Genomic DNA, 12,690 nt, shown 5'->3' with positions numbered 1-12,690 from the left:
AGCTAGATTTCTGAGTCCCAGAGCCACTGGCTTTGAACTTAGGAGGTCTTGTTGATTGCCAACTCTGTTGGTACTTCCATAGGGAATAACTTTGCATTTGTAACGACAGCTGGGTGGGTTTGTTTGTTTGCCATCCTAATTGTCTTACAAAACCAGACATAAGGTTTTACAGTGATTTTTAGATTATTCACTACAAAAGCAGGTATAAATCTTAGTCCACAACTTTACATATTAAGTTTTCATTTTCTTTATTTTTCTCTAACTCAACTAAAAAGTGTTCTGTACCTCTGTTCTGCCAGGATAGCACAAACTTAACATATTTGTAAAGGGCTTAGGCTTTTAGAATACTAGAGCTGGAGACTCACAGGCAATTTTTGGCATTCAGTCACATCATGTCCCTCCCCTGAAATAATGAACTCCTGAGCCAACTATTTACTTGACTAGCAAGAAAGAAATGGGGAAAAATATTGAGAGGCAAAAAATAGATTAATATCTCAAGAATACTTTTCAGCCAAGCGTACTTAATGCTTTTGAGGAAAAACTTGTATTGAAGAAAGGTGGTCTGGTAGCATTCAGCTACAATTTTTGGATCAGGGATCTGGTCCTTTAAATCCATATCTGTGCCCATTTTTGAATTTTGGCTAGTTTACAATTTTATGAAAGACACACCCAGGTTCTGATAATTGCTGAATCCTGTGCATCCTTTCAAGAGCAGCCTTTGAAACAGCTCTGTTATGTCAATCTATTTCCGGTTGACGCCTAGGAGCAGCATGGGCAGGTCGCAGACAATGTATGGTGTGCTCAGCTGAGTGTTCAGGGACAGGGAGGCTACTGCTCCTGGCCAGGCAGAGCAGAGGGCTGAGAGAGAGACCTGGAGAGGAGGAGTTGTTCCTATCCCATGCCAGGCCATGCTCTAATCCCCCCCAAAATCACCAAAGGCTTACAAGGTTGGTTGGTTGTTTCCATAGCAATAAAAGCTATTAGGTTGGTGCAAAAGTAATTGTGGTTTTTGCATTAAAAGTAATGGCAAAGACTGGCCGGGTGTGGAGGTTCACGCCTGTAATCCCAGCATTTTGGGAGGCCGAGGTGGGTGGATCACCTGAGGTCAGTTTCAAGACCAGCCTGACCAACATGGTGAAACCCGGTCTCTACTAAAAGTACAAAGATTAGCCGGGTGTCATGGTAGGTGCCTGTAATCTCAGCTACTCAGGAGGCTGAGGCAGGAGAATTGCTTGAACCCGGGAGGCGGATGTTGCAGTGAGCCAAGATTGTGCCATCGTACTCCAGCCTGGGCAACAGAGAAAGACTCTGTCTCAAAAAGAAAAAAAAAAAAGCAATGGCAAAACCTCAGTTACTTTTGTACAAACCTAATAAATTTGCCAATTTAATAATCTAAAATTTAACTGTCTAAATGTATACTAATGTGTAACTGCCTGTGTCTTTAGTTTGTTGTCCTTAGAATAAAACATCAACTATGCTCAGTTAATTTTCCAAAATGTCCATTTATAAATGGTTTTGACCTGAGAGGTCTATTATAATATATTCTCCTTCTGCTTGAAAAAGAAATCTATTCTAGACTTTAGAAGAATATTATTTTTGTAACCCATTGTTATATTTTAAAAGAGCTGTCAAATATTTACAGTCCATGGCCATTATTGGAGCAGATTAAAATGAACCTTGGAATATCAAACTTTTATCTGTAATACAGGCAGCATATTTTTCCTTTATAATGGGTAAATTAGCTTCAATACTCAATTTTTCAAGTTGCTATAAATGGAGCCTTCTACTTCACAACATTTAACATCTGATTCATTTTCTTGAAGGCAAATCATTCTTGGCTAGAGGCACCACTAGAGAATGTTGTTTTGAATTCTTTCTCTACTAGAGACAGTGCTAGAGAATGCTGTTTTACTTCCTTACATCATTTGTACTGGTTAGAACAATAGCTCAATGTAGTTTCCTTATATGTGGATATAAGAAGACTAGGTAACAATATCAAAGAGAATACAAGTTCAATATTTGAGTTCTCAGCTCTAAACTGTTGTGCATTTCATCTCTTCATGTTCAAATAGAAATAACCTAGCTTTTTTTTTAAAAAAAAATCATTTACAATCTGCTTATAAATGTCTGTGGGATTTAACTATGCCTTTATAATCTTTGAGTTTGAATGAGATTAAACTGGATAGTTTGTTTCTCTGACAACACAACATTTTGTGCAAGCAGATTAAGTTAGCAAGGCAGACTCAGGGCACTAATGGCTTCATGTTGTAACTAGGAATCTATAAATAAAAACAAACAAGGAGAAGACCAAAGAGATGCTTACCATGCTCTTTCAAAGGCTTGAGATAAGAGGAATGCTGGTCAATATGTGAAAACCACAATTTTGCATTATGCTTTGATTTCATTTTCACTTGTATATTGAATCTAGCTTTAAGCTGTATGGGAAGGTGAATTTTTTCTAATGAGTGATATGAAATATACATCAAAGCTACATTATAATACACGTTTTGATCATAAGCCAAATAGTTGAAGTGTATCCTCTCTCTGTTTTAAGGAAATACATATAGATTTGTGCACATAGTATATTCATTGTTAGATATTAATAACTAAAGAATTGGCCATTGACCTAGAATTCATTTCCAAAATGTGTGATTAAAGAGCTCTGCTCCTGAGCTGCTAACTTCATACTGGATTGGTATAAAGTGTTAAGCTTTCTGTGTTGGAGAACATTCATGAATATGAATATCAAGGATATGTACATATCCTCAAATGTAAATTAACTTGCAAAACAGCATGGTATTTATAAATAGTTACTCTCCTACACATAGTACTTACTGTTGATTAGGCACTAATGTTTGCAAAACACTGCAAGATTGAGCTTTCATATTACCTTAAGACAGCCCTTTGAGGTAAGAGTGTATTTTCATTTTTCAGAGCAGGACACTTGAGCTCTAAGTAGTCAAGTGTTGTCCAGGTTTCCCACTCCCAGGAAGGGACAAAGCATGGGATGTGAACTCTGCTTTTTTAGCTGAGGCTTCACTCTCAGCTGTCTCCATCCATAAACATGGTTGGCCCCTGTATTTGTGATGTTCTTATGCAAAGTATGTTGATGCCTATCTTAGTTTTATTTCATCCTTATGATGGAAGTGATTGAGTCTTGGTGGTGTAACTGAGACTACTAGTGTGTATGCATGATAGGATCATGACTTAAGCTTATAAGCAAAAATTCAATTTCCATAGCATTTTGAATGTCTTTTACCCCAAGCTTGGCTAAACGGCAGTTTTCTATGATTTGGGCAGGGTGATACCTAGGCTGATATATTATAGACTTACAATCTTTTTTTTAAAACGTTTTCTTTTAAAATATATATATACATATATATATATATATATATATATATTTTTTTTTTTTTTTGATGGAGTCTTGCTCTGTCGCCCAGGCTGGAGTGCAGTGGTGCAATCTTGGCTCACTGCAAGCTCCGCCTCCCGGGTTCACACCATTCTCCTGCCTCAGCCTCCCGAGTAGCTGGGACTACAGGTGCCTGCCACCACGCCCGGCTAATTTTTTGTATTTTTTTTTTAGTAGAGATGGGGTTTCACTGTGTTAGCCAGGTTGGTCTCGATCTCCTGACCTTGTGATCCGCCCGCCTCAGCCTCCTAAAGTGCTTGGATTACAGGTATGAGCCACCATGCAAAAAATTTTGTTTTTAATTGACATCACTAATTACATTAATTGTACATATTTATGGAGTATAGTGTGATATTTTGATATATGTGTATTTAAAACAATAATCTAGTAAGATCAGGAAGTTAAAAGTGGCTGTATTTTTTAATATTACTTTTAAATACTAATATTCTTATTAATTGAGGGATTTTTGGTTGTTTATGAACAAAAGGTAATACTTTAATTTTTTAAATGAATGGTCTACATCAATATCTACTGACAGTAGGAATTTGATATAAGTTCTTATGAGTAAAAGATAATATCATAGAATAAGCCCTTTTTTTAAACAAGGAAATGATATATTATTTCTACAAATTTGTTTTTTAGGCATATACCAAATTGTCAATAATGACTATCTCCATGTTATAGGATTTAAAATGGGCCTTTACATTTAGACTTATGAAATGCCATGAAAAGGGGCCTAATTCTTTTGACAGAATTCTGTAAACACAGGATATTTATATATATTTATTCAGTAAACACAATTGTTTCATGTACCAGATTTTTAGTGCATTTGAATCTTTATTCTACAACACAAGCAACATAAATACAATATCTTTTAAAATATTTTCTCTTTAGAATTTTCATTTCCACCTCAGATAAAATGTACACAAAATACACTTGCAAGCTTGCTTACAGAGACCTGTTAAACAAAGAACAGACAGATTCTATAAAATCAGTTATATCAACATATAAAGGAGTGTGATTTTCAGTTTGTTTTTTTTAAGTAAATATGACCAAACCGACTAAATAAGAAGGCAAAACAAAAAATTATGCTTCCTTGACAAGGCCTTTGGAGTAAACAAAATGCTTCAAGGCTCCTGGTGAATGGGGTTGCAAGGATGAATTTTGCATTTTATAGGTAAAATGGTACACTGACTCAAATCATTATGGCTATAACAAGCTTCATTTATTTATAATCTTCAATGAAAATAAGTTGATTCTTTGGCATAATACTATAAGGAATAAAAGGACCCATACCACCCACTGGCTTTATCTAGAGTGGGAGAGAGTAGTAGGGGAACTGTTTATAATGTAATTTGTCTAAGTTTATTCCTCTTAGAAAAGCGGGAAAAGCATATTGAATAATAGTCTCTTAGCATGATTAGGGCAATAAACATCTTATTCTTATCTGTCCCATCCCCACAACACAAACTAAGAAACAAAAATAACTTTTCCCTCTAGGCACCTCCTCCTGCCCCATCATGCCACACCTGGATATTCTATCACATTGTTTCAACTGAAGTGAAACCCAACTTATCAAAAGCATTCATCTTTATTCAGCTTTGCCTATTTTGTGGGAAATCAATTTTTATTAGAGAGAAGCACTCCCAATAAGAACCAGATGAAAGAAATGTAGGACAAAGCAGCTTGCACATAATCCCGAGGTAGCCAGGGATGCTCACTGGGGCTGGCAGTGTCAGGGCCCGAGCCTCCCTAACTTTAAGAAAAAACATAATCTTTTACACATTGGTTCAAAAGATTGGCTTTTGGATTCCCTCCTCTCCTTTTTGGCACTGGTTGGTAAAACAAAAATAAATTACTCTTAGAGATTGACTTTTGAAATTTAATTTTAAAATCAGTGTTACTAAAAGAACTAAATGCACACATAATTTCCAAAAATTATGGGAAACTAAAGTAAAAAAAAAACAAAAAACCCTTATTTCCATCCACAGAGGCAAAAACTCTGTAGATTGTCTCCTTGATATCATCAACATTCTGATATGCTTTCTGATCTCACTAATTCTAGTAAATATAATCATTTCCTTCCATTCCTACAATAGTCTAAACTAATTTAAATGAAGTCAGCATATTTATTAAGCAGAAGTCTTTAGAGAAACCTCATTGAATCAATAAGCATTATGTGTAATTAATACAGTTTATAAATAGGTGATGATTTTTAAGTGACTTGTTTTTTTCTTAAATCATTCTCTGTATGGTCCTTAATTTTTTCTAATGGTAAAAGAATTTCCAAAACTAATTAATTCAGTAAAGAAGAGATAAACTAAGGCCCCCTCTATATGAGTTAACATGATTTCACTGAATTCCCAAAGCACACTGATTCACTTTTATATTTTTCCCATTATTTGGAAGATGAAATAATGAATATGGTCTCCACCATGTAGATATGTGCACAAACAACATATTTACTGAAAAGTCAAAAACAGGCACACCTGCTGCTTAAAAGGGAATTAGTTCATTTTGCAAATTTCCGTGAAGCCTTTGGGTAGACTCTTTACAGATATATATGAAATTAAAATGTTAATTTACGCCAGACAGTTAAATGAAAGATGAAGGTACAACAAGTAGTCTCATCTCATCTCAAATGGCTAATATTTTGGTGGCCAATGAAAGATGTAAAACAACTGGCAAGCAAACAACTATTCAAAAATCTGTAAGCCAGGAGCCAAGGCCGTAAAGGAGCTGACATGGAAACGTCTCATTAAAACGATATGGATGGAAGAAATTCAAACACTACATACTTAAATTTAAAATCACCTTCAGTACAAGTCAAAGGGTCAACATGATACAAATGATCATCCATAGAATCAATGTTTCTAAATACAAAGACAAGAAGCTTAGATTTATCTCACTGTTCCATAGAACTTATACATTCATTGTCTTCTAGCTTGTAAAAACCAATTGTTGGTATAATAAAACTGGAAACTGGGAAGATTGAGCAAGACTGCTGTATAGAATCCAATCCCAAGTCATCTGCCCAAGGGTAGATTCAGTTTTTCTCTAGCGTTTGATAAGTCAGGCTGATCTTAAAGGTAGAAGTTGGAAATTTTTTCAAGGCAGTGGTTCTCAAAGCATAGTTCCCAAAACAGCAGTGTTGGCCTCACCTATAAACTTGTTAGAAATGCAAATTTCCTGATTTACTTAACTGGGAACTCTGACCATGAGCCCAGCAATCTGTGTCTTATTTTTAAAAAAGGCCCTCCAGGTGATGCTGATGTGTACTAAAGTTTGAGAACCACTGTTCTAAAGACAAAAGATACTAGACAACCACTGGTTAAACCTTCAGGATAGGAATCAACAGTACGAACAGTTCTTGGTGGTTGAAAAGGGTGGAAGGACCATAATTAGATGGGATTCACCAGCAGTGGAGTGCTGTTTTGTCACTAAAGTGGTCAGCCACTCTCTCCTCCCTGGTACCCCTTTGTAGTATTGTACAAAGATACAGAGAAAAGGTTCTGTATGGTGCTAGTGGTGTGGTAGTGGCTTCTCTTCAATGATGGAGTGGTACCACAATTTATAAAGAAACCGATGATCTCAGGAGATATTTTTGGTCTGTCTTCCCTGAAATAAGAATTGTGTTTTGGAAATCTAAAGGGTGTTCTGTTCCAAAATCTTAAGTTATTAGTTATTTCCACAACAAATAGCAAACACTACAATACAGCCAGGGAAAGAGGATCTTCCAAACAAACAAAAAAGGTATGTTTTCTAGATTGCTCCACTACTAAATGAGAAGTTTTTTTTTTGAGGCATAATTATAAATCAAGTTCTTGATCAATTTTACAAATCTTTCCCAGTGACAAGCTCATATTTCCAATAAAAAGTGCTCTTTTGCTTTCCTAAGGCCACACTAAATCTCCCTGGGGTCACCTAAGTGGTGCCCAAGCATATTGAAGTTTTGTCATCTGCTTACTGCAAGACTCTGGATTTTCCTTCTGCCTGTTTCCTTGTCTGTAAAACAAGTGGAAATGTGTAGATGTTATGGTACATGGTTACTATGGATGTCGACCTGATGCCCTTAGCACCTGGCTCTTCAAGAAATCCTGTCCAACCAGCTGCTTCCTCTTCAGAGAATGTACATTTTGAAAAATGGTTATCCATTATTTTGCATATTCCCAAACTTTGTGCTACTAATTTAGTACCATGTATTTCCCAGAGAAGCAAGTAAAGAGGCACTGTTGGCTACAGGGCACTTTATTCTGAGTTGATTAAATGATATTTGAAAAAGGTTTACAAATTGTGCATGCTGTTCCAGACACACACTGCCATGTTCTTCTGTGTTAATAGCTGGCCATGAATAGTATTATTCCATCATTTCCACCTAATTCAGTGAGTTTTCTAAAGTAACACTGAATGTCTGCTTGAAGACTAAAGTTTAGATTTTGGTTTTATTTTCAAACACTTGAAATGTGTTACATGTGTTTTTTTATGTATAAACATGATTCATTTTCTTTTTTCAACTTTATTTTTAAAAACCTCCATAACATCCCAGACAGATCTGAGATGTCAAATAGTCTTATTTTCATGGCCTCATTCCTTGAAACTTTTTTTCATACTAGAATGCTTACTCTATGGACTTAGAGCATGTTGTCAGAGAGAGAGTATGGCCCTTGAATTCAGAAACACCTCTTTTGCAACCAACTTTGCCTTTTACTTGTTATCTTGGGTAAATTTCTTAACCTCTCTGGGTCTGTGTTCTCCTCTGAAAAAATGAGGAACACAACACTTGTCTCACAAGGTTGTTGTGAGGACTACGTGTGATAATACAGGTAAGGGTTTGCAATCACAGTGACATTCACCACTCGCCTCCTCCCTGCTATTTGTAACCTCTTGCTATTACTATCAAAGGTCTTCATTCTGTTTAGCTTGATGGGACTGATACTAATGGATTTTCCTTTCTGAGAAAACTTTCCTGTATAAGCAGTACTGTGATGAATCTGGCAAAGTCAAGGGTATCTATTATATAACTGCATTACCGTCTCACAGCGAAGGCTACTTGACTCTCAACTCACTCTGTATAAGCCTCATTTTAAAACAACAAGGACAAAAAGCCTAATGATCATTGTACAAATATGTTTCAATTTCAAGGTACTTCTGAATTATATTCACATTTTTGTCATGTTTGATTTAAAAATTTTATTTTTATTTACTTGAGACAAAGTCTCACTTTGTCACCCATGCTGGAGTACAATCTTGGCTGACTGCAATCCCCACCTCCCAGGTTCAAGCAATTCTCCTGCCTCAGCTTCCCGAGTAGCTGGGATTACAGGCAGCTGCCACCATGCCCGGCTAATTTTGTATTTTTAGTAGAGACGGGGTTTCACCATGTTGGTCAGGTTGGTCTCGAACTCCTGACCTCAAGAGATCCACCCGCCTTAGCCTCCCAAAGTGCTTGAGATTACAGGAATGAGCCACCACGCCTGATTTAAAGTATTTTAATGTGAGCTGTTAAGTATGTTAGCATCTGCCTGGGTTCTTATTGGTCAGTCATTACATAGACCCCAAATCATAAAGGTGTTCTAGTTTTATATCTATGGGGAAGGCTGGAAAATTACCACAAGGGGAGAGAGAGAATGTGGTGTAAAAAGGCAGCCTAACTAACTATTTTTAAAAGCAGATCAGGAGATACAGGAGCTAGGTGAGATGCTATGGACAGTGCATGAGGTTCAATTGTGAAAACCGATGTCCTCATTAATGACAGAGAGAACTCTGTCCCTCCATATACTTGGCTGGGCCATCATCAGTCCAGGGTCTCTTATACTTGGAGTTTCCCAGATGTTTGTTTCATGAAGCACACTTTACCAAAATTTAGGAAAAGAAGAGAAAGATCTCAACTTTAAGGTAATATACTTTTGGCTATAAATACAGGCAACTAAAAACAATGTATAAACTCTGATTCTGCTTAGGTCTGTAAATACATGCTAATAACTGTTCTTAACTTTAAAAGGCTGCCTTGAATTTTGTCTTACTGTTGCTGCAAAAGAGACTGTGAGGAGAGAAACACCTGACACTTTCAGAGACTGGGAGGGAGTGAAACAAAGTTGGGGGGGGGTGGGCAGCTGAGTCACAGGAACAGGGCAAGAGACTGAGCTGGGCAGCCTGGGAAGGTGCCACTCCCCTCTCAGTGTTCTTCATCTCCTCCCTTTCTTTTCCACCTGCTGGGAAGAATCACCTGAAGGCCTACTCGTTAGAGACTACTTTGCATCAAGCTGCAAATACCTCTGAGAAGTACTGCTGTCACTCAGTGATGGTTCTGGTTGAAATCTGATGTCAGTGTGGATGTCCGGTAACTCGAGTGCAGAGTATGTTAGGACTGAGTTACAGAGAAGACAATGGGAAGGTACCAAAACACTCTTAAAAAATTGTAGGTCAAGAGCTCTGTACACCTACTCATCCTTTTATTCTTGGGACCCATAATCAGGCTAGAACTAGAACAGTGTTTGGACACAGTACAGGGTAAACTTATGTTCAAGAATTTTGGATCCCATAATAGAGCATCGGGGAGATGCTGATTTCCAAACAACTAACATACTTTGGGATACAGTATTCACTTTTTTTTTTTTTTTTTAGATGGAGTTTCACTCTTGTCACCCAGTCTGGAGTGCAATGGTGCAATCTTGGCTCACTGCAACGTCCACCTCCTGGGTTCGAGCGATTCTCCTGTCTCGGCCTCCTAAGTAGCTGGGATTACAGGTGCATCCTACCACACCTGGCTAATTTTTTTATTTTTAGTAGAGACGAGGTTTCACCATGTTGTCCAGCCTGGTCTCAAACTCCTGACTGCAGGTTATCCGCCCACCTTGGCCTCCCAAAGTAAGTGCTGGGATTACAGGCGTGAGCCACCGTGCCCAGCTGGTATTCTCAAATTGAGACAGTTTCCTTTGAATTTTTCTACTTTATAAAAAGTTGCTATGTATAAATACTGTAATTCTAGCCTCTGCTTTACTGAAGCCTTTTCCCCCAGTAAACTGTGGAGTACTCACGGGTTCACAAAGAAGAACTGAACCTCAGGTAAGCTATAAAAAGAAACAAAGCAACTGTGGTGTTACTTCTGTTGGAAAATTTAAAAAAAAGCAGTTATCCAACTTTCAATTCCATTTATAAAATGTAAAAATTCAAAAGTATACAACATAGTTCACTGATATCCCAACAATTCATTGCCTTTTAAAATCAAATAGCTGATTACCTGTTTCTAAACTTGAATTATTGTCTAGTGAGTAAAAACTGAAGGCAAACAGAGTGTTTTGTGGAACTGGGAAAAAAATGGATTCTGTGGTGATCTCTAGATGGTACACTGAATAAGGGTGTTTTTTTCAGATCACCTAAAGAAGTCAGAACACTGCCTTCCTCTTAACCTCTAAGGTAGTTCCATATTTCTCAAGGAGGGCAAAGTTTACAAATACCCCTTTAAATCCTTATATTTCAATACTGTAGAATTTGTGTCTTATATTTAAAGGGTGACTTATTCATTATGAATGGGGCTGGGAGATTATAATGTATGCCTTAAATAACTCTGCTCTGTAGAATGTGTGTAAGTAAGCTTGATTGAGGAGTTTTCAATCATTAGGATAATGTAAGAAATATAAAAATACTGTAAATAATAAGATAAAGCTTTCAAACGTATTTTCTAGTAATACTTAGAAATATCCACCTGAAATATTGGTCTGAATGCAAAGACATCAAACATAGGGTAACTTTACTTGGTAGATAGGAGAAATATTTTAAATCGACAAAATTTTCTAAATTTCAGTGTCTTTCTCCATTACTTTTCATTTTGAGACTACAGCTTGTGTAACTGACACGATAATTTTGCAAGATTGTTGTATTATATTTTAAGATTGAAAATGATTTCATCATAATCCATCCCCACCCCACACTCCCTGCTCCCTTCCCTGAGTCCCTTTCCTCCAAGCGTGTTGCTATACAATGAGTTGCGTTTTAATGTTTTGTTTTCTTAAAAACCAAATGCTATACCTTATGTTCAGACAATTGTGGGGCATAGAAATGGAAGTGCAACAAAGGACTAAGGCACCTTTTTTTCTTTCCTTTCCTTGTTTGCCTTGGGGATGGAAACAAACACCACAAGAACAGCCAGGGTGGCTGGTCGGTCTTACGTCTCTTGACAATCTACGTATCAGCCACTTTCACTGGGTACTCTGTGTCACAGGCTGATAAGCCACAGACTTCAAACCCTGCTAGGAAAGAACTTTCTTCTTTTAGAAATACAGAAATAAAGGTACAACAGTACCTTACATGGGGAAATTGGTAAATACCTGAAAATCTTAATGATTTAGGAATAATTTTGAAGTGTTCTGGATTATTTTACAACAGAAGTCACCTCTTTCTTGATTATGACACCCAAGAATATGTTTTTATAGTTGTCTTCTTCCCAGCCAGACCCATAACCATAAATCTTCCTCCAATTAATAATCCCTGGTACTAGATGTCTGAGTGTTTATCAGCTTGACTTACCAGCAGATATTGCCTTAGGAATTGTATTTATTTTTTAAATGATGGATCAAATGGATCAATATAGTGTTTTCAAATGAGTAATCCTTGAAAATGACCCATTTGGGGACAACACTGTAAGCAAAAGCACTGGGAAATATACTTCAAGAGTTAGAAACATATCAAGGATACAGGTTCTTCTATAATAATGTGCAAAATCAGAATATCGTTTGTGTCATCTAGATACAAACCTTAGTATGGCCCCAATGCTGATCAGTGGTTGGAAAGGCTTTTTACATTAGGAAACACTGTTCTCTGAGACAGTAGTTTAAGTGGGGCTAGTGGTGGGGAAAATGCAACAGCTGGATTGGCAGGACTCTAACCCTCACTACTGTTATTTGGTGGGAGAGTAGAACAGAAGTCGGCTACACAATGATGTCATAGACACGGCCCACCCTGCCCAGCCACTCCCTCACAGCCTGGCGAACTCTGATGTCGGTCACGTGACAGGTCAGCTGACTGATGCACGGGAACACTGCGGGCTGGAGGGCCGTGAAGGTCTGGTCTGGGAGAATCTGAATCTGATTGAGAACTGTTAGCACCATGTTGGTCCATGCCTGAGAGAAAAGATTTAAGAAAATCAGTGGCTTTCCCCCCTGGTTTTATTTGAACACTTGAGAGTGGCCCTGCCAATGTGGAAATGGTTTTTTTCCAGGCTTTAGTTGCAATAAATTAGTTTTCACTCATTTAATATGCCTATAATAAATTGTAGGCATATT

General features: G+C 37.3%; 1 protein-coding gene across 1 annotated transcript in view; it reads right to left on the bottom strand.

Moving 5' to 3' along the window:
* Window positions 1-4,178: 4,178 nt before the first annotated feature.
* ARFGEF3 (ARFGEF family member 3) overlaps window positions 4,179-12,690 on the bottom strand; it is a 187,463-nt gene continuing 178,951 nt past the window's right edge. The window contains exon 34 of the mRNA XM_034962938.3: window positions 4,179-12,528. Within this exon, the coding sequence (XP_034818829.3) occupies window positions 12,337-12,528 (192 nt within the window). The 3' untranslated portion in view covers window positions 4,179-12,336. The remainder of the gene's footprint in view (window positions 12,529-12,690) is intronic.

Source organism: Pan paniscus, chromosome 5, assembly GCF_029289425.2.
Source record: "Pan paniscus chromosome 5, NHGRI_mPanPan1-v2.0_pri, whole genome shotgun sequence".
Lineage (NCBI taxonomy): Eukaryota > Metazoa > Chordata > Mammalia > Primates > Hominidae > Pan > Pan paniscus.
The sequence above is the reverse complement of the archived record's forward strand: the minus strand, read 5'-3'. Positions and strand labels throughout refer to the sequence as shown.